Source organism: Cucurbita maxima, unplaced genomic scaffold (assembly GCF_002738345.1).
Source record: "Cucurbita maxima cultivar Rimu unplaced genomic scaffold, Cmax_1.0 Cma_Scf00025, whole genome shotgun sequence".
In the NCBI taxonomy this organism is placed as follows: domain Eukaryota; kingdom Viridiplantae; phylum Streptophyta; class Magnoliopsida; order Cucurbitales; family Cucurbitaceae; genus Cucurbita; species Cucurbita maxima.
In genome coordinates this window covers 847,666-865,630 of record NW_019272041.1, presented here as the reverse complement: position 1 = coordinate 865,630, position 17,965 = coordinate 847,666, and the positions used below count along the sequence as shown (strand labels likewise).

General features: G+C 36.8%; 2 protein-coding genes and 3 non-coding genes across 5 annotated transcripts; 3 read left to right on the top strand and 2 right to left on the bottom strand.

Moving 5' to 3' along the window:
* Positions 1-73, top strand: TRNAK-CUU. The gene has a single exon. It is a non-coding gene; the product is annotated as a tRNA-Lys (tRNA).
* Positions 74-610: 537 nt separating this feature from the next.
* TRNAK-CUU lies at positions 611-683 on the bottom strand. The gene has a single exon. It is a non-coding gene; the product is annotated as a tRNA-Lys (tRNA).
* A 4,855-nt stretch (positions 684-5,538) lies between these two features.
* TRNAK-CUU lies at positions 5,539-5,611 on the top strand. The gene has a single exon. It is a non-coding gene; the product is annotated as a tRNA-Lys (tRNA).
* Positions 5,612-6,435: 824 nt separating this feature from the next.
* Positions 6,436-10,343, bottom strand: LOC111498455 (ATP-dependent Clp protease proteolytic subunit-related protein 4, chloroplastic). Its single transcript, XM_023149714.1, has 8 exons — positions 10,033-10,343; positions 9,307-9,510; positions 8,781-8,836; positions 8,525-8,651; positions 8,272-8,349; positions 7,193-7,306; positions 7,006-7,110; positions 6,436-6,707 (listed from the first exon to the last, which is right to left on the bottom strand). Exons 1-7 carry the CDS (start codon positions 10,294-10,296, stop codon positions 7,039-7,041), a joined length of 915 nt encoding a protein of 304 aa, XP_023005482.1. The 5' UTR covers positions 10,297-10,343; the 3' UTR covers positions 6,436-6,707; positions 7,006-7,038.
* Positions 10,344-11,360: 1,017 nt separating this feature from the next.
* On the top strand, positions 11,361-12,643 carry LOC111498485 (light-harvesting complex-like protein 3 isotype 2, chloroplastic). Its single transcript, XM_023149754.1, has 3 exons — positions 11,361-11,797; positions 11,955-12,092; positions 12,203-12,643. Exons 1-3 carry the CDS (start codon positions 11,449-11,451, stop codon positions 12,424-12,426), a joined length of 711 nt encoding a protein of 236 aa, XP_023005522.1. The 5' UTR covers positions 11,361-11,448; the 3' UTR covers positions 12,427-12,643.
* Positions 12,644-17,965: the final 5,322 nt, after the last annotated feature.

Here is a 17,965-nt window from a genome sequence, read left to right as displayed (position 1 = left end):
GCCCGTCTAGCTCAGTTGGTAGAGCGCAAGGCTCTTAACCTTGTGGTCGTGGGTTCGAGCCCCACGGTGGGCGATAATTTTTTTTTTTGTTTTGTTTTATTTTATTTTATTTTATTTTTTAAAAGAAAATTAGTAGATATTACTTTAATTTAGTTATTAATAGTACTTTTTTATTGTTAAAGAATTACCTTAAAATATTACATATATGTTTAGTTGGTAACGTGTGGTCCTAATTATTTTAAAAGATTCAATTTACTCATTTACGGTTTAATTTTATTCAATTATATCTTATTCTTTGTAAATTATAAAAGTAGCTTGAGTAAATCCGTTTAAATTTAAAAAAGAAATGTCAATTAATGTGTCATCAAATTATTTTAAAAAAAACATATTTAGGCATTTAAGTAAAATATATTAACGCTTATAAGAAATCATTTTTTTTAAACAATGTGTTAAATTTTATAAATAGATAGAGCTAAATTAATCGTTTAACTTTTATTTTAGAGAAAAAATCAATTTATATTCCTTAAAACCTAAACTACAAATTTAATAAAAAAAAATAAATAAATAAACAATAATACGTTGGGCTAAATTGAAACAAGAAAAACAAAATCGCCCACCGTGGGGCTCGAACCCACGACCACAAGGTTAAGAGCCTTGCGCTCTACCAACTGAGCTAGACGGGCTTGCTGTTGAAATTGAACAAATATTTATTTGTTAAATATATTTCTTGTATCAAAATTGAACAATTTTGATTGAGAAGTAAATAAACTATTTTAATCAATTTTATCATCTTTTGTTGTCCATAGATTTTTTTTTTTTTTTTTTTTTTTTTAATCTCTCACAAGCTTAGTTTTTTTTTCCATAAATTTGATCGACATATATATTTCTTCTTGGATTATATATCTACTAATTCCGAGAAGTCGGCCAACCAAGTAAGATACCATTTAGTTTTTTAGCAAGAAATACTCGTCAAATCAACTAGAGGGGCATAGGAACAATTAGCATCGTTTAAGGATGAATTGAAAATGAAATGAATAGTTAAGCCTATAATTCATGATTTAATGACGGTTTAGCTCGATTGTACATTTTAGGACTTCCGCAATGCAAAAGGTGACTTTGATTGATTCATGTTATGGTTGACCGTACCTTACCCGGTATGGGTGTATAATGTGCATATATGCATGATTTATGATTTAATATCGTTTATATCACTAGAAGCATGTTAGGAGGTGTGAATACCTTTGTATGTGTTGATTGATGTATGGATTAGATGCTATGTTCCTAGAGGATACGTATGACCTATTAGCCAGCCTTAACATATGTGTTAACTTTTCCTTGGTCCTTAAGCCATGATTAGGGTCCATAATGGTTGTTTTAAGTTAACTGCTACAAAAAAGGGATGATTAGGGTGCAACCCCTAATCGTGTACTTACCTCAACATGCTACGGTCTACTTGTATATAGGATTGTGAAGTCACCCACTTAGTGCCCGTGACACATAAAGTATACTACAAGGAGAACTTCGATTGTGTTTAGAGTGAAGTCTGTCTTGCTCTATTCTAACCTAGAATGACATGGAAATAGAGAGATTGTTGGGTGCCATTTGGGGAGCTTCCAGCTAGCGCTCAATAGTAGACACGTATGGAGATACAGGAAGATTGTGAGGTCACTTATAGTGAGCAGTGATAACTCCATGCCTATTAGACTTTCCTAGAGCCTATGATATATGAGGACACCCAAATTTATGTGCAAGAGACGTAATGACTAGTTGGACCTTGAGGTCTAGGAAATGAGAGCTTAAGTACATCCTGAAACCCGCACATAACTGGATGGGTAACTTACACCCTTGGAATAGGAATGTGTAGGGTATATGGACCTTAAGCGACTAAAATGGCTAAAAATAAACTAGAGCCAATTTTGCCAACTCTAAGACCGTGATCAGAGGTTGAGAAATATTGAATATGAGAAGTTTTCATGAGAGCCTACCACCAGGTGCTTATGGAATATTTTACACTTATTCTTCCTCGAGGAGGACCTCTTGAGCAAGTCATTCAATTTTTATGACATTTTTAATATTACTTTAATGGCTCTTTTAAAACTTATGTTAAATTTATTTAACAAGTCTGTTTAGCTTAGTTGGTAGAGTGCCAGGCTCTTAACCTTGTGATTGTGGGGTTTGAATCCCTTTTTCTCCAAGTTCGAATTTAGTATTTAGAACAGTAACTAGAAGGCTACCTTACTCAAGAAGAGCTCAAAAGTTTTAGGATCGTCCTTCATTTTTAAGCAACCAAGAGACTAACCTAACTCGAGTTCAAAGTGCTTTAAGCATTCAAATTACTATCTCACTATAGACTTTAGACTAGCACTAATTTTTTAAGTAACCGGTACATTCTCTAAATTAAGATGAGCTCTATGTAAATCATTTATTTTTAAGCAACCTAGAGACTACCTCATGAACATCCAAATCTAAATTTTCCGAAGACATGAAGTTTTTTAGGTACCCGATTGAAAGAAGAACCAAATGACTCAAGAATAAGAGATAAGGACAAGGACAAAAACATGACAAAGAATAAACATGGTACCTTAACATACCTTAAACTCAACAATAGCCTACTTGTAGGCTCTTAATCATGTTTTTGTTCTGACTCCATGTTTCTTATGTTTTTTAGGTACAAGAAGTTAGTCAAAGACGAGAGTAGAGTCTGTAGCAGCAGGTGTCATAGACAAGCCTCACCGTAACCTCCAACTTCTTTTTTGTCTTAATGTTTTTGTGTATGTTCCTTATTTATTTATTTTTTTTTTTGTTTAATACTACTTTTGATATGAATTTAAATGTAAATGTATATTATATTTTAAATATTTCATGTTTTGTTCTGCAATTTTATTTTATTGTCTTTCTATACCCATCGAGTCAACTCCATGCGTGATTTGTGCTTTAAGCAAGTCTGATTTGAGTTCATTACCAAATTCACAGTGAGGTCATTTTAAAGTGGAAAGTGAAAACATTCAAGTTGTAAACTCGCTGCACCTAGTTGGACTGCTGAGTTCTTCGGTGGATTCCAATAATCATCGTCCTTCTCGGTATTGCTACGGTAGGCAACGATGTAGGTAATTTCGCTAAGCATATTGCCGAATATAAACTCACTATTCCTGATTAAATTTTTGTATCGATATTCATCACAGATCTCTGTTGTCGTGCTTTTAGGGTTAATGCCAAATCTTCCGTATAGGGAATTCATTAGTATCTTGTAAACATAGCACATTGCTTCATTACCGGATTTCCTTGCTTCTAACCTGCTCTCAAAGAGTGAGCTAACAAAGCTCGTGAATGGGCTTTCCATCCTCTTAAAGAGGTAGCCCGAAATTGGGAGCACGGTGTAGCCAAGGCCTCTAGCATACTTTAACTCCTCTGTATAGTACACTCCAACAAATTCTCCGGTTGGAAAGAGGAGAGTGTCATTCTTGTCACGATAGGGAAGAAATGGTTTTTTGATAGTCTTCGGGAAAACATTAAAGTTGTAAACTCGCATGTGTCAATGCCTCCCTTTGCCACGTGTCGCACCTGCAACCAGCGACTTCTTAGGCTCAGTCGGCTTGACTTAGCTCGATGTGGCTTCTCGACTCAAAACGTAGCTTCTCAACTAAGTTTATGGAAATTCCACCATTTTCCACCTTTTCGACCATCCCAAAACTGATTTCAACCTTATCAAATGTGATTAAGGTCATTAGAATGCTAAAGTTCTTGGTTAGGAAATTAGGGTTATTAAGAGAATTGAGCAAATTTCCTAATGGAAACATCTCGGCAACACTTGGAATAAAATCCAAAGGACGAGCTCAAGCAATTATTTTAGGGAGAGCATCGGCCAAGGTCAATCAAGTAAGTGGTCTTACTAACGATTCGGTTAGAAATTGTATCATGTATGATGACACGTGCCCCGTAGATTTGCACATTTCATATGCTTGTTATATATGAAAAGTTATGAAATGATATGTTTAGTATATGATATGTGAATGATATGATACGCTTGATGACATGTTCGTGATATGATATGTGTATGATATGATATGTTGTGATATAATATGATTGACGATACTACGCATATTGTGACATGATTTATGATATGATATGTTGGAAGACAGATATGTTTATGACATGACACATGTTTGACATGATGAGATATAGGTTATGAATGATACGTAACAATGTTTTGGCATGATGCACAACTCCAATATATGTATGGAAGATTATGATAAAATTGATATGATATGAAGGAAAACTAAAGGGGTTATTTTACATGATAACGAATAAAAATATTGGGACCTCATGCATCATTGTGTATTCATGCAACCCTCTTTTAATGACGGTACGAACACGTGCATTACAAGGTAGAATAACGATCATTATGTTTATTATAATGTTGCGACAGTCACTATTCCTACTGGGTGTCCGACAACAGCTCCAAAGACTGCTAACCCAACCAAGAAAGGACCTAGGAGGTGTGCAAATCGACTGGTGGGTTCATACTCGTACGTGTGGGCCGAGTGTAGAATAGTAAATATATATCCAATTACATGCTTAGGATAGTTGTCTATGAGAATATAGACTGAAATGATAAGTCTCACTCATGATTGTATGTGCTTGTCTCTAACCCTAATAGCGGTGTCACTTCTTGAGTATTTCTTAAAATACTTAAACCATGTATTATTCTTATTTTCCAGATAAAAGCAAGGCTCCCATGTATCGTTGACAGTGGTATCACAACTTAGGAAACCATAACACATGCATAAAATAGTTTGCATTTAATTTCGTAGACTAATACAAGTCCATAAGAATGTTTTATGATAAAGTTTTAAATGATTATTTCGGCATAAAATGATAATGATAGGTATGTAGTAGAGATTTTAGGTAGGTAGAAATCAAAAAAAAAAAAAAAAAAAATTACCATATATTTTTTTGTCTTCTACATCAGCCTAGGAAATCTATTTTATAACTAATTTATGCAATAAAATCTCGTATTTAATTATTTCATTTACCATTTATTCTTGTATTGAAAATTTAAACCTATCCAGATCAAATAATAATTTAAAGTATTTATAGCATATGAATAAGAGTGAGTACATTATCTGATAACACATTAATGACCTGACTTATTATGCTCAACAAGCAAGCAGTAGTTTAAGAAATCTTTAACTCGTGGGTCATTGACAATTTCAAATAACCACCAAAATTTTGTAACTTGATAGTTTTTTTTATTATTTTTTTTTTTTTTTTTTGTAAACTTCTAAGAAGGTATAAGATTTTTTTAATTTATATACATTTTTTACTTTTTTTTAAAAAAAAAAAAATCATGGTTTGGAATTACACCACTCTTTTTCTTTAAGATATAAATTAAATATTAGTGGAAAAAGTTTAAGTTTATTCTATATACATATTTAAATTTTTTGAGACCGAATTTATCCTTTTTTTTTTTTTTTTCTTCATTTCATATCATTAAGTGTATTTTATACTTAAGTAAAACGATATCTAAATTATCAGCAAGCCCGTCTAGCTCAGTTGGTAGAGCGCAAGGCTCTTAACCTTGTGGTCGTGGGTTCGAACCCCACGGTGGGCGATCTCATTATGAAAATTAATTTCTCTTCTTTCAAATTTCAATTTGGCATTTTTGTACATTTGTTTCATTATTCTTAGTAGGGATATATTTAGGCAAAAATAGACAAATTTTTTTTTTTATATATAAATATTATTATTTATTTTTTAAATTTGGTTATTAACATAACCTTTTTATTTTAAAAAAAATATAGTAAATATATGATTTAGTTCTCAAACATGTTTTGAAGTGAAATCAATTAAAATCCTAAACGAACTTTTGGAAGATACATGATAACTAGATTGCTATGCACTAAGCTCGTACTAACAACAATATATGTCAAATCATGTAAATAGATTGAATTGTACTAGTATTAAAAGATACTTTGTATAGCAACTCGACTTTCTAAAATTCTAGACCGACTTTTGGGATGAAAAAAAAAAATCTAAAAAAGTGTTTGGATATACATATGTATGCAAAGTCTAAAGTCCTAAAAATGGTTCAAAATTAATAAAATTTTAATTAATGTTTACATATTCAATTATATATATATATATATATGAACTCAATTTTCGTTGATATTTAGAACCTAGTTTACAAAATGACAAGTTGACTCCATTTTAAGATAAATTTTTAATGCTATAACTCACTTTGAAAAAAATACCAGTAATGTTTTTGTAAATGATATTCCATTGAATTTTAAAGTGGAATACAATAATTATAAAATAATAATAAAACCATAAATACTGCGTTCCACTTCATGAAACTTCATCCTGCAGCATTAACAGACATTTATTTTACTAATTCTTGTTCGCACATCAATTAAATTCAGTCAATGCAAATGAAGCTTCGAAAGCCTTTTTCCTCGATACGAGAAAGATGGAAGAATTTGCACTGCACATTACCAAATCTTTAAGATTCAACAGATGGGCAAATAAAAGGTAAGAATTTCTTGGTTGAAGATTGAGCAACATCAATAAATGCTCATCAGTTTTCCTTTTTGTAGCATTGTTCTACAGAGAGAGAGGTATTATAATTCAGAAACTTCCTCAGCGCAACAAATTCAGGATTCCAGATTTCAGTTCACTTCTCAGATCCCACTATTTGTCCAAACTTCAATCTGAGAAAGTAGGAACAAACTATTAGATAACTTCGAAACTCCCAGATGAAGATTTTTACAATTTCACAACAGAAAACAAGAACAGGGAAGGGTGGTTGTTTATGTCCTTTAACGGTTTAGCTTAGCTTATAAGGGTGCGGTTTGAAACGTCTTTCTAAGTGCTTAAACAAGAGTTAATACCCTCGGTGTTCATGGCTCCAAATGAAAGTCTCGTGGCAAGCATAATAAGCAATGCATAATCATGAATCAAGGCAATTTCTGGAATACCTCTCTATGATGTGTAATTAAACTTTACTACCTTGGTATTCCTTGTAATGAGCAATCCCTTTTTCTAAATCAATTGTGCTTTTTTCAGGTCAGATACAACCCCCCGGTCTTCAGTGCCTCTTTCATTGTATAGCACCTGGTGAAAGTAAATGATATGCAATTTAAAACGAATCTCAATAACATATGATGAACTAGTAAGCACTGTGCAGTTCAGGTACCTTATCTATGATACCATATTCAACTGCTTCGCTGGGACTAAAATATTTTGGCCGCCTAATATCAGCTTCGATCTCCTCAGGCGACTTCCCAATATGCTTTGCATAAAGCTTAACCTTCAATATCAATGTTAAAATGTAAAGAACTGTAAGTTCATTTACCTACATTTGTTTAGAGGGAACAATGTAACTTCTCAACTTTCCTGAAACAACCCTAAAACACAAATAGAAGTTGTTTTTCATCAGACGACTGTTTCTGTAACTCCACTCTCAACTTGGATTATATATCCAAAAAGGTCCGCTCTCTGCTACCTAGCTGAGACGTGGTTATCTGAAGTGGATTCTCTCTTTTCTAGTGGATGCCGAACCTGCTGCCCCATAGACTAAGAAGGGGGCGTAACTCCACACTCAACTTGGATTATATATCCACAAAGGTCCACTCTCGCATATTCTACACGCTGCCTAGCGGAGGCGTGGTTATCTGAAGTGGATTCTCTCTTTCCTAGTGGATGCCAAACTTGCTGCCCCATTGACTAAGAAGGGGGCGTAACTCCACTCTCGACTTGGATTATATATCCAAAAAGGTCAGCTCTTGGCTATTCCACATGCGGCCTAGCAGAGGCATGGTTGTCTGAAGTGGATTCTTTCTTTCCTAGTGGATGCTGAACTTGCTGCCCCATTGACTAAGGAGGGGGCAGGTGCAACAGCTACATGGACCCCTTCCTTTATGTTGTTGCCAGTGCCTAGAACTAACTTTTTAGCAAATTCTTCCTGCCTCTCTTGATAGGCATTTTTGTAACTAGCCCTTCTTTGTAATCTAAATAGGTAGACTTCCTGTAAATCCTAATTTGAGCTCGGAAGATGCCTCCAAGTCCTTCCCCTTTCTATAACCTTTGTCCTTATTTTGTACATGATTTTGGTTTCTTAACCAAATAATAATAATAATAATAATAACGGCCAATTGAGAACCCGATTCTACAATAACAAATGCACATCCACACTGCTCATTTCACGAGGACAAAAATAGAGCATGACAATGAAGAAAAGGAAATCCAGTATACAAGTTTGAGCCATGATCTTACCAGCTCTGCCTTCACATTTCGTATTTCTTTTCTAGCAAGCTCAACGTCTGTTGCTTGACCCTGAAACCTTGCAATTGGCTGCAGATTGAAAGAGGGGGAAAAGCATTAGACTGCACAGAAATATATCAAAATATCAGCTTAAATGCAGTGAAACGAGTCTAAGCAAGATAAAAACAGCTTTGTGAAGGTAGGAAATGAATAGAAGAATAAGGGGAGAAAACAAAAAAAGACATCAGTTTCTGATATAGAATACCTGCTTCATCATTATTGTCGATGAGGGCAATGCAGAACGGTTTCCCTTAGCACCAGCTGACAAAAGAAGTGATGCTTCTCCCCAAGCATTACCAACGCATAATGTGAATATAGGAGGCTTAATATACCTGCAGTGGAAAATAGTGATGGACATTAAACATATTCCATTAGGTCCTCGAAAAGTTTTGAATGCGCAATAATGAGATTCTAAATAACCGTAAACCAGACCAATTATATATAAAGATTCACATCACAACCTCATAACATCATATACTGCAAATGCTTCAGTCTCATAGCCCAATTTCTCACCACCCTGAAAAATACAAGCATTTCATTATGATCTACTATAAAATGGAAAAGAACAAAAGGGTAATAATCATTTTTCTGCACGCAAGTTAAAGATGACAAACATTTTCTCTAAAAAAGGTCAGCTGCATTTTTTACAAGACCGTAGAAAACAGGAAGGGGAGGATGAAAGATCGAAGCACATCATTGTGCATGTTGTTTTTTTTTCAAGAAAGAAAAACTGGAGCGCTGCTTTCCTATTAGAACAGCAACTGGAAATTGAATACAACTTTCCCTACTCCTCATGTTGTCTCATCACTATAAACGATTGGCGCAAGTAATTAACTCAACAAAAGCCTGTGCCAGTTGCTTCATCACGACCATTAAAAATGAAAGAAGAAAAAAGGAAAAAAAAAAACCAAGGTCATAAATTTCAAGCTAGAGAAAATTAGACATCCAGACAAAGCTAATCTGCATAAACTTTTAAACATGGTTAACCTTTGTTGTTCCTGTGGAGTTAATGTAGAGATATATAGGCTTTTCTTCATCCTCATACTGAAGGTAAAGAAATTCAGCAAGTATCAACTCCGTGACAGAAGGAACAAGAGACATGCCCAAGTAAACAATTCGATTCTTGTATAAATAAGATGCCAAATCTGGAGGAGGTTGCTCCCATGCACTTCCCCTTGAAAATGGAATAACCTATTCAAAGAAATTAGGTAGATCAGACACAAGAAACAAGCAGGAATGGAGAATGGATCCGAACAGAACATTTTAGAGTTTAAGGGAAGCCATTAACAGTAAAGAATCATCGTTTATCGTTTAAATTTAGAAAGGAGTCGGTTCTTTCAAGCCAACATATACATTGATAGGTAGTTGAAGTCGCAAAACTTTTCCCAATTGAATCTGTCTTCTACACTCCAATATAATCTCCCCGCCTATTTGAAATTGAGAGATTCGTTTATTAGTATTTAAGCACACCCACCTACGTAAAACATCTTCAATCTCTGCCCTACTTTTCACAAAGCATCGCATAAATCCTCCAAAAGAGGACTCGTAACTACAATTTAGTGAACCAAAGTTAAATAACAAACAAGCAACAAAAGTTCAACCCAATATGCGCAATTCTCGCCAGAAGAGGACTCATAAACTACAATTGTGAACCAAAGTTGTTAAAAAAAACAACCAATGGCACCGGAAGAACAGTAATGTTCAGGCACTTACCATAGTAACAACGCCCCGCTTGCCCTTGGATCCACGGAAAGAATCCGGATTAAGAGAGGACGGACGGAGCTTGACGCCTGAAAAGTCCCCGGAAACACTCCCACCGACGAATGGGATGAGAAAATTAGTAGAAAGTGGCTTGGTTCTGAGAGAGGAGGGCGACAAGGACATGGTTCGGGTAGATTTTCGATGATGGGAAGAAGCAGTTAATGGCGATATTCGCTTAGTAAGCGAGAAGGTGGAGGCAGTTGTGGCGACCTCCATGACTGGAAAACCTTGAGAAGCCGAGCGATAATGAGACTGACAGAAGAAGCCGAGGATAGAAGTTAATTGGAAGAAGAAAGATTCGTGGGCTTTTGAAGGTAGCTAAGATCTTGGGCCGAGCCCAAATCATTTCATTCTAAATCAATTATTATAGGCCCAGCCCAAATCACTTGTTCATCTCTCGAGTTTAAAAGTTTATAATTAATATTATTAATATCCATAATGTTGTTCTAGCTAAGGGAATTCTAAATTTATAATTAATTACAGCTCTAATCGTTTTAAAAATAAACAGGTTTATTACATAATTTTTAAAATTAAAAAATAGGTTAACAATGACTCTAAGAAAAGAACCGTCGATCCAAAAGTGTCTTTGGTTAGTCAGTTCAAGTTCACGGACTTATAGGTCGGGTGGTGGCTCGACACTCTTTCTTTCTATGTAGAACAATGTCATGGAACAAAGCGAATACATCGAGGTGGTGAACAACAAGACTTAAACTCAATTTTGGTTTTTCTCTCGACGAGATGATAATTTATAGGTTAAATTACAACTTCAAGCTCAACGGACTCACAAGTTGAATTGGGGCTCTACCCTCTTTCTTCCGTGTGGAACGATATCGGGGAGAGAGAGGTGAATACGTTGAGGCAATGAACAACAAGACTACAACTCAATAATGGTTTTTCTCCCTACAACCGAATAATTTATAGGTTAAATTACAACTTCAGGCTCAACGGACTCACAAGTCGGGTCGAGGCTCTGCCCTCTTTCTTTCGGTCTGGAATGATACGAGGTGAATATGTCGAGGGCCCGAACATGACTACAACTTAGTTTTGCCCTTTCCTAACTTCCAGACTTAACAAACTCACAGATCCGGTCCCGGCAGTAATGATAAATAGACTAGGTCGGTTAATTTTATTTTATTTTTAAATATATATTAAAGAGTTATTAATCATAAAATTATATTTAAAATTTAAAAATCTACCTTTTAGCCTTAAAATAATTAATTTATTTCTGTTACAATTTAAAAAAATTAAAATATTAGGAGAGTGACAAGTGAAAAGTAATATATAAAAGGAGTGACAAGTGCAGAGTTTCGTCTTCCATAACAACTCCAAGGCTGAGGAGAGGAGAACTGTACTCTCTTCTCCATCACAATGTCTTCTTCCATGGCTTTGTTTTCTCCTCCTTCCCATCTTTCCACTCTCTCTTCTTCATTACGCCACAGAAATTCCTTCTCCTCCATACCTTTTTCTTCTCTCAGAACCAGAAGGAACCCTTCTTCTTCCTCACTTTTCACCATCAGAGCCGCTGCGGAACCGGAGCCGGCTAAGTCCTTAACGGAAGACCAGGAGAGCCTCCCCGGAGCCAATGGCGCGATGGCGGCTGCTGAAGAAGTGGAGGTCGTTACCAAATTTGAAGACGCTAAGTGGATTAATGGAACTTGGGATCTAAATCAGTTCAGGAAACACGGAAGTATCGACTGGGATTCTGTTATTGATTCCGGTAATCTCAATCTTCTTTGGATCTGAGAAAATGAGAAATTAAGCAACTCTTCCTTAAGATCCTAGATTCTCTGTTGATTTTGATTTCAATTGAATAACTGAAATTAGGTTCAAATTGTGTGTAATCTCATGATTTTGGAATTGAGTTTTTCGATCAGAGGCTAGGAGGAGAAAATGGGTGGAAAAGAATCCAGAATCATCAAGTAATGAGGATCCCGTGGTGTTTGGGACATCCATAATTCCATGGTGGGCTTGGATTAAGCGCTACCATCTCCCTGAAGCTGAGACACTCAATGGTATAAACACACGTTTAATATCTAAGTTCTTCTTTGTTGGTAGCGGTTTGAATATGAATGTGGTACCATATTGATGCGAATTTGAGTGATGTGATGGGTTTTGGACGCAGGGCGTGCAGCGATGGTGGGGTTCTTCATGGCTTACTTTGTTGATAGCTTGAGTGGGGTAGGGGTAGTAGGTCAAACGGGCAATTTCTTGTGCAAAACCCTGTTGTTTGTGGCTGTGGTGGGAGTTGTTTTGATCAGAAAGAATGAAGATATTGAGACTTTGAAGAAGTTGATTGACGAGACAAGCTTGTATGACAAGCAATGGCGAGCAACTTGGGAGGATTAAGCTGAAGAAGTTGATTATCTATATCTATAATTTCGCTTTAGATTCCTTTGTTTGTAGCTCAAAATCAAACACTTCTCTTATAGCCCAAGAAAACCCAAGTTTTTAGTCCAATTGCCATTTCCAAACAACAAAACAAACCAAATGGGACACGAAAGGGTTTTGCTGAGCTTTTTGGTAATGATTCACACGTGTTATTTCAAAGAAGTTGTTCACAAAACTTTCTATTTTGTATTTTTTTTTTTTTTTTGTCGTAGTTCGTTTTTATGGTAAATAATAAATAACTCACTTAACAAGCATCCGGTACATGTCCAAAGAAATATTGAAAGTTTGCCTACAATCTTCTTTGACAAACTAGCTACTTGTTTCAGGCGGAAAAAGGTCATTTATTTGTTGTGATTTTTTATCTATATCTACAATCTTCTTGATCAGATTTGAGAACTTGAATTTGGATAATGTTTGAAACTTAGAGATAAAAATTATCTTCTAGATTGTCACCTTCAAAGGCTAAATTGATACGGTGTGAAGTCGATGAGTGGATATGGAAGTCATAGAAGAGCGACAACCTTCCATTTGACTATTGTTGTAGTGTCGTTGTTTAAAGAAAAAGAAAATAAAATACTTAAAGTGATTGTGTGTTGTTTTTTTGTTCGACTAGAATCACTTATTTTGAAAGTACGTGCAAAAAATAAAAACAAGAAAAGAAGAATACGACAACAGCTTGATGGAGGTGTGCAGGAGAAATTGTGTTGAAATACCTTATTAAGCGTACACCCAAGCACCAAGGAGTTCGAAACTAGGTAAGTAGCATATGGAGAATCTTAACTTGTTTTTGCAACATATGAGCATATTTTTTACATTTTAAGAGCTTAAAAATAACAATACGTGCTTCAATGATATTGAAGGTTTATTTAAATATTGTGACTACTTGTCTAATGTAAGTGTTGGATCCATATGATAATAATAATTTTAAAATTAAATAGTAAAGAGTTAGAAAATGTTTAATGTAACCGTTGGATCCGTATGATAATAATAATTTTAAAATTTACTGTTAGAAAATATGACACCGTAGTTTTAGAGTGGTTCGGTCAAACTCGACCTACTCCACTCCACAAGTGCTTTGTGAATTTGAATAAAAAACTTTCTCGACTCTTTTCATGGATTAGAGCCCAACCACTACCCCAACTCTGTACACGGATTAGATCCCAACCACTACCCCGCTCTTTTTACGAGTTCAAGAGCAAAATCAATTCTTTACACGGTGCATGATCAAATTGATACAAGTATTTGAATTTGGTAGGAATACACATAAACTCTACAAAAGAGTAAATTTACAATTTGGAGCTAGATTTACAATTTGGAGCACTCACAACTATTTCCTATCACATATTACAGTACAATAAAAAAAATCTCATAAATAAAAATAAAATTGAAAGCTTGGAGTAAGCAAATGGAGGCTTTAGAAAATTGTAGATTGAAGAATTATGGAAGTTGTGTGTTGAAAATACTGAAGTTGATGAGTTTAAATAGGGAAGAAAAGTGTCCAAGACTAGAAAATAATATTGACCCTTGGATTGTGTTAAACGTGATATGGAAGGTGAAGATTAAAAAGTAAATAATAAAAAAAATTCTAAATTTATCTTTATTATATTTTTTAAAATATAATATAATATAAAAATAATAAAAATCGAGCAGTCAAAATGACAAATTCAAAATTTATTATAAATATAATAATAATAATAAAGATTATGTGAGTAACCACCCCAATTTCAAAATATAATAATATAATATAGTAATAATAAAAATCGGTGTGAATAACAATTATATTCAAATTTATAGTATGTATAAATAATTTTATTTAAAAATATAATAATAAGAAAAACTCCACAATTTGTCACTCTTCCAAAATGATAAGTGTCATACTTTGATTTGTCCTCATTTTAATTTAGTTGCCACATCATCAAGTCGTATGTTGTATCTATTGTAATTTCTGCGTTTTGGCTCTCATTTGAGTGATTGAAAAGTAGTTAAAATCTTTATTCTCAACCTTATACTATGAACCGTTCAAAATACTGAAAATAGTTAATAATTAAAAGTATGTTTGTTATCATCAAAACATCAATCAATTAATTATTTAAAATTAATTAATATGAGATTAAGGGCCAAAAAGCTAAGTATGTTATAAATGATTACTAAAATGTTCTATTAATATGAGATTAAGGGCCAAAAAGCTAAGCATGTTATAAATGATTACTAAAATGTTCTATGTGTCGAACATTATAAATATATGAAAGTATGCATCAAATGTGAGTATGTTGTGTGCCACGGTCCTACATTTTAGGCTGTGCGGCGTCGTGATCTTGACACGCTCACGACTAATTTTAAAGGGAATTAAGCCTCATATATATTTTTCGCCCCGGCTTTGTGGCTTCGTCAGACCTTAGGCGAGGTTTGTCTTCGTCAATCGAACATTGCTTGTGCGGAATCCAAGTTTGTTCAACCACACACGTCGTCTGCGTATACATGTTCAATCGTTTGTAACACATCCGACTTGCCTCTAGACTGGGCCAAGTCATTCGGCTCAACCTTGCCTCTGCTCGGGCCAAGGTCTCTCAATGCAACGTCGCATCTCATCTTGTCATCTCGATCCCCATCGACAGGGTCCATATGTCTTGACGCCACCTCGAGTCTCGGAATGTCGTCGGCCATCATAACTCGCTCGGTCATGCCATCGAGAATGGGCCTGCGTGTCTTTCATCTCATCGGGACTTCCCAAACATCCATCCATCTGGGTTCTATCGAGGCATTGGCCCTCTCGTGCCCATGCCGAGTCATTTACAAATACCATACCGGATAGCAGGTGTATGTAGCAATCTCTAACACGCGGGCTAGGGCGCAATATTGGCACAACCGTGCCGTCCGGTATTGTCCTTCAAAAACCCATTTCAAAGGAAGTCGCCAGAGACACTCGTCTCAGCACGCTCGCCAACATTGTGACACACTTATGTGCTGCAGGGTAGCTCACTTAGGCCACAGGGCCCAGGGGTGGTGGAGAGCTAACACCGTGGTACCCATATAGTACATTTTGAGCCATTTTCAATCTTATGATTTTGGTGAACGATCATACGGTGTCGTGCATTGTCCGTCCGGTGTCCGATTGACACCAAACTTGGCGAGCATTCATATTTCATATGGACGGACTTAACTCCCGAATCTCATGACCAAATTCCTTCTAAAACCCGGACATTTGAGGTTAAGGCTCAGGGCCCTACCTCCCTTCAACAAGCCTATCTTTGCTCTTCATGTTTATTCAATGCCTCTGTCTTGCTTATGTCTCAACTTGTCTTCAATGCCCACTTCGTGTGGTGGTGTGTTGGATGATGCATCGTTCTCCTCGATCGCATCATAGCACTCTTCTAATATTGGCCCGCATGTGGTCGGATGGGCATCTCTTGAGGGACGCCACTTTGCTTGTCATGACGTAAGGGTAACAACCTACTCTCTTCATAGTATGGTTGTGACATTCTCCCCCACTTAACTTAGTCATCGTCCTCGATGACTTACTCGAGGCACAACTGTATTGCAGATTGTGACATTCTCCCCCACTTAATTTAGTCATCGTCCTCGATGACTTTCTCGGAGCGCATTCGCCCCACTGATTGTGAAATTCTCCCCCACTCAATCTCGACATCGTCCTGCTAACGATCCGAACTCTGTAACTGTTGCCGACTCGACTCGCTAGAATTGGTTGTGTTTTAGAAAAGTATAAAATTAATAAGCACCTGACTATCTTTTGTCATAATGCTCATCTTCCTGACGTCTTCTGTCAGCTTGGGGACAAGTTCGAGTGGATGCTTCTGACTTCTCTTTGTCATATGACACCACGTTCTGACTCTTGACTTGGTCAGTTGTTGGGTGAACTTGCCTCAACTTTGACTTGGCACTACTCTTGGCCAATCTGCATACTTTCTAAGTGACACATAACGGTACACCCCACGGGGTGTGGCTCACAAGCCAACCACGATATTATTCTTTGCGGTACTAAATACAATGGGAGCGGAGTTTAGACGACTTGTTATTGACTTGCTAGAAAACAAACGTGCTTCAGACGAATACGAAAATTTGTGCACACTATCTACGGGCTATCCCCCTTCGGACCTATTTCTGTTGTTCGCCCATCTTGGACTCGGCCACTGAGACTCGCAACGTAGACGTGGCTATTCAGTGTTTCCCATAGCTGTGGGTGAGGCTGACTCTCTCTGCAGACACTCACCAGACGACTATGGACTTCAAATGGGCACTTTGCCCTGTTGTGGCCAACTTGGCCTCAATGTGTGTATCCTCTGAGTTGCACAAGGTGGGCTCGTAAGCCCGACCACGACATCTTCTCGTCGCAGCCATTTCTTCTATTGAGTCAAGTCAACTTTTGACACAGTCGCTTCAGTTATTGTTGGCACTAACCTTCAACCAACTCTTTGTATTTTGCCACCTTCGTGTGGCTATTGCTGCACTTGAACTTCTCACGATCTTCTCGCATCTTCACTTCTCTATGTCCACTTCCAGCTTGATGCTCACTTCTCAAGTGGATACTGGTCTCGACAACTCTTGTGGAGTCATCCACCTTAGGCACAAGGTGGTGGCTCAAGGAATACACGCATGCTCGCATGTTAGAGCACCTTTATGGGGTGAGAGATTGATTCGACTCTCCCCAACTCGAACTCAGCTGCCTCTTTGCAGCAAGGTTGTCCTCCCATAAGGACTTACATTGTACTCAACTTTCGCACTTGGCCGACGCTTGTCTTTTCTCGTTTCTCGGCTTCTCTACTTGTAACCACTAACACTATTCCTCTAATGTGAATGGTTCTTTGAAGGGCACTGTCAAGGTGCACTTTCTGTTTCATCTGTCTTGTCCACTTCGGAACTACAAGCTCTTGTCAAATGAGCTTAGTTTTATTTAATAGGTAGATCTCCCCATACTGAAGTGTCAAACACAACACTAATGAACTTCGGGTAGTCTTGACTTCAACCCCCAACTGATTCTAATTCTGACCGGCAACTATCCTTCCCACTATGGCACTCTTGACACACTTGCAAGGTCTTCGATCAATTCTTGGGTTCATTTCTCTTGATTGTCTTGCCCGACTAGACGCACAAAGTGTGGCTCTGATACCAACTGTCACAGTCCTACATTTTAGATCGTGCGGCGTCGTGATCTTGACACGCTAACGACCAACCTTAAGGGGAATTAAACCCCATATATATTTTTCGCCTCGGCTTTGTGGCTTCGTCGGACCTTAGGCGAGGATTGTCTTCACCACTCGAACATCGCTTGTGTAGAATCCAAGCTTGTCCATCTACACACGCCGCCTATGCGTGCATGTTTAGTCGTCTGCGACACAACTGACTTGCCTCTACACTAGGCCAAGTCGTTCGGCTCGACCTTGCCTCTGCTCGGGCCAAGGTCTCTCAATGCAACATCGCATCTCATCTTGTCATCTCGATCTCCATCGACATGGTCCATATGTCTTGACGCCATCTCGAG

What these genes read in the sequence shown, in the direction of transcription:
- LOC111498485 (XM_023149754.1), top strand. Translation starts at nt 11,449, where the DNA reads ATGTCTTCTTCCATGGCTTTGTTTTCTCCTCCTTCCCATCTTTCCACT. An exon ending in GGATTCTGTTATTGATTCCG is followed by an intron (nt 11,798 to 11,954) that starts GTAATCTCAATC and finishes TTTTTCGATCAG; the next exon opens with AGGCTAGGAGGAGAAAATGG. An exon ending in TGAAGCTGAGACACTCAATG is followed by an intron (nt 12,093 to 12,202) that starts GTATAAACACAC and finishes TTTTGGACGCAG; the next exon opens with GGCGTGCAGCGATGGTGGGG.
- LOC111498455 (XM_023149714.1), bottom strand. Translation starts at nt 10,296, where the DNA reads ATGGAGGTCGCCACAACTGCCTCCACCTTCTCGCTTACTAAGCGAATA. An exon ending in GAAATGTGAAGGCAGAGCTG is followed by an intron (nt 7,307 to 8,271) that starts GTAAGATCATGG and finishes TTGATATTGAAG; the next exon opens with GTTAAGCTTTATGCAAAGCA. An exon ending in AATATGGTATCATAGATAAG is followed by an intron (nt 7,111 to 7,192) that starts GTACCTGAACTG and finishes TACTTTCACCAG; the next exon opens with GTGCTATACAATGAAAGAGG.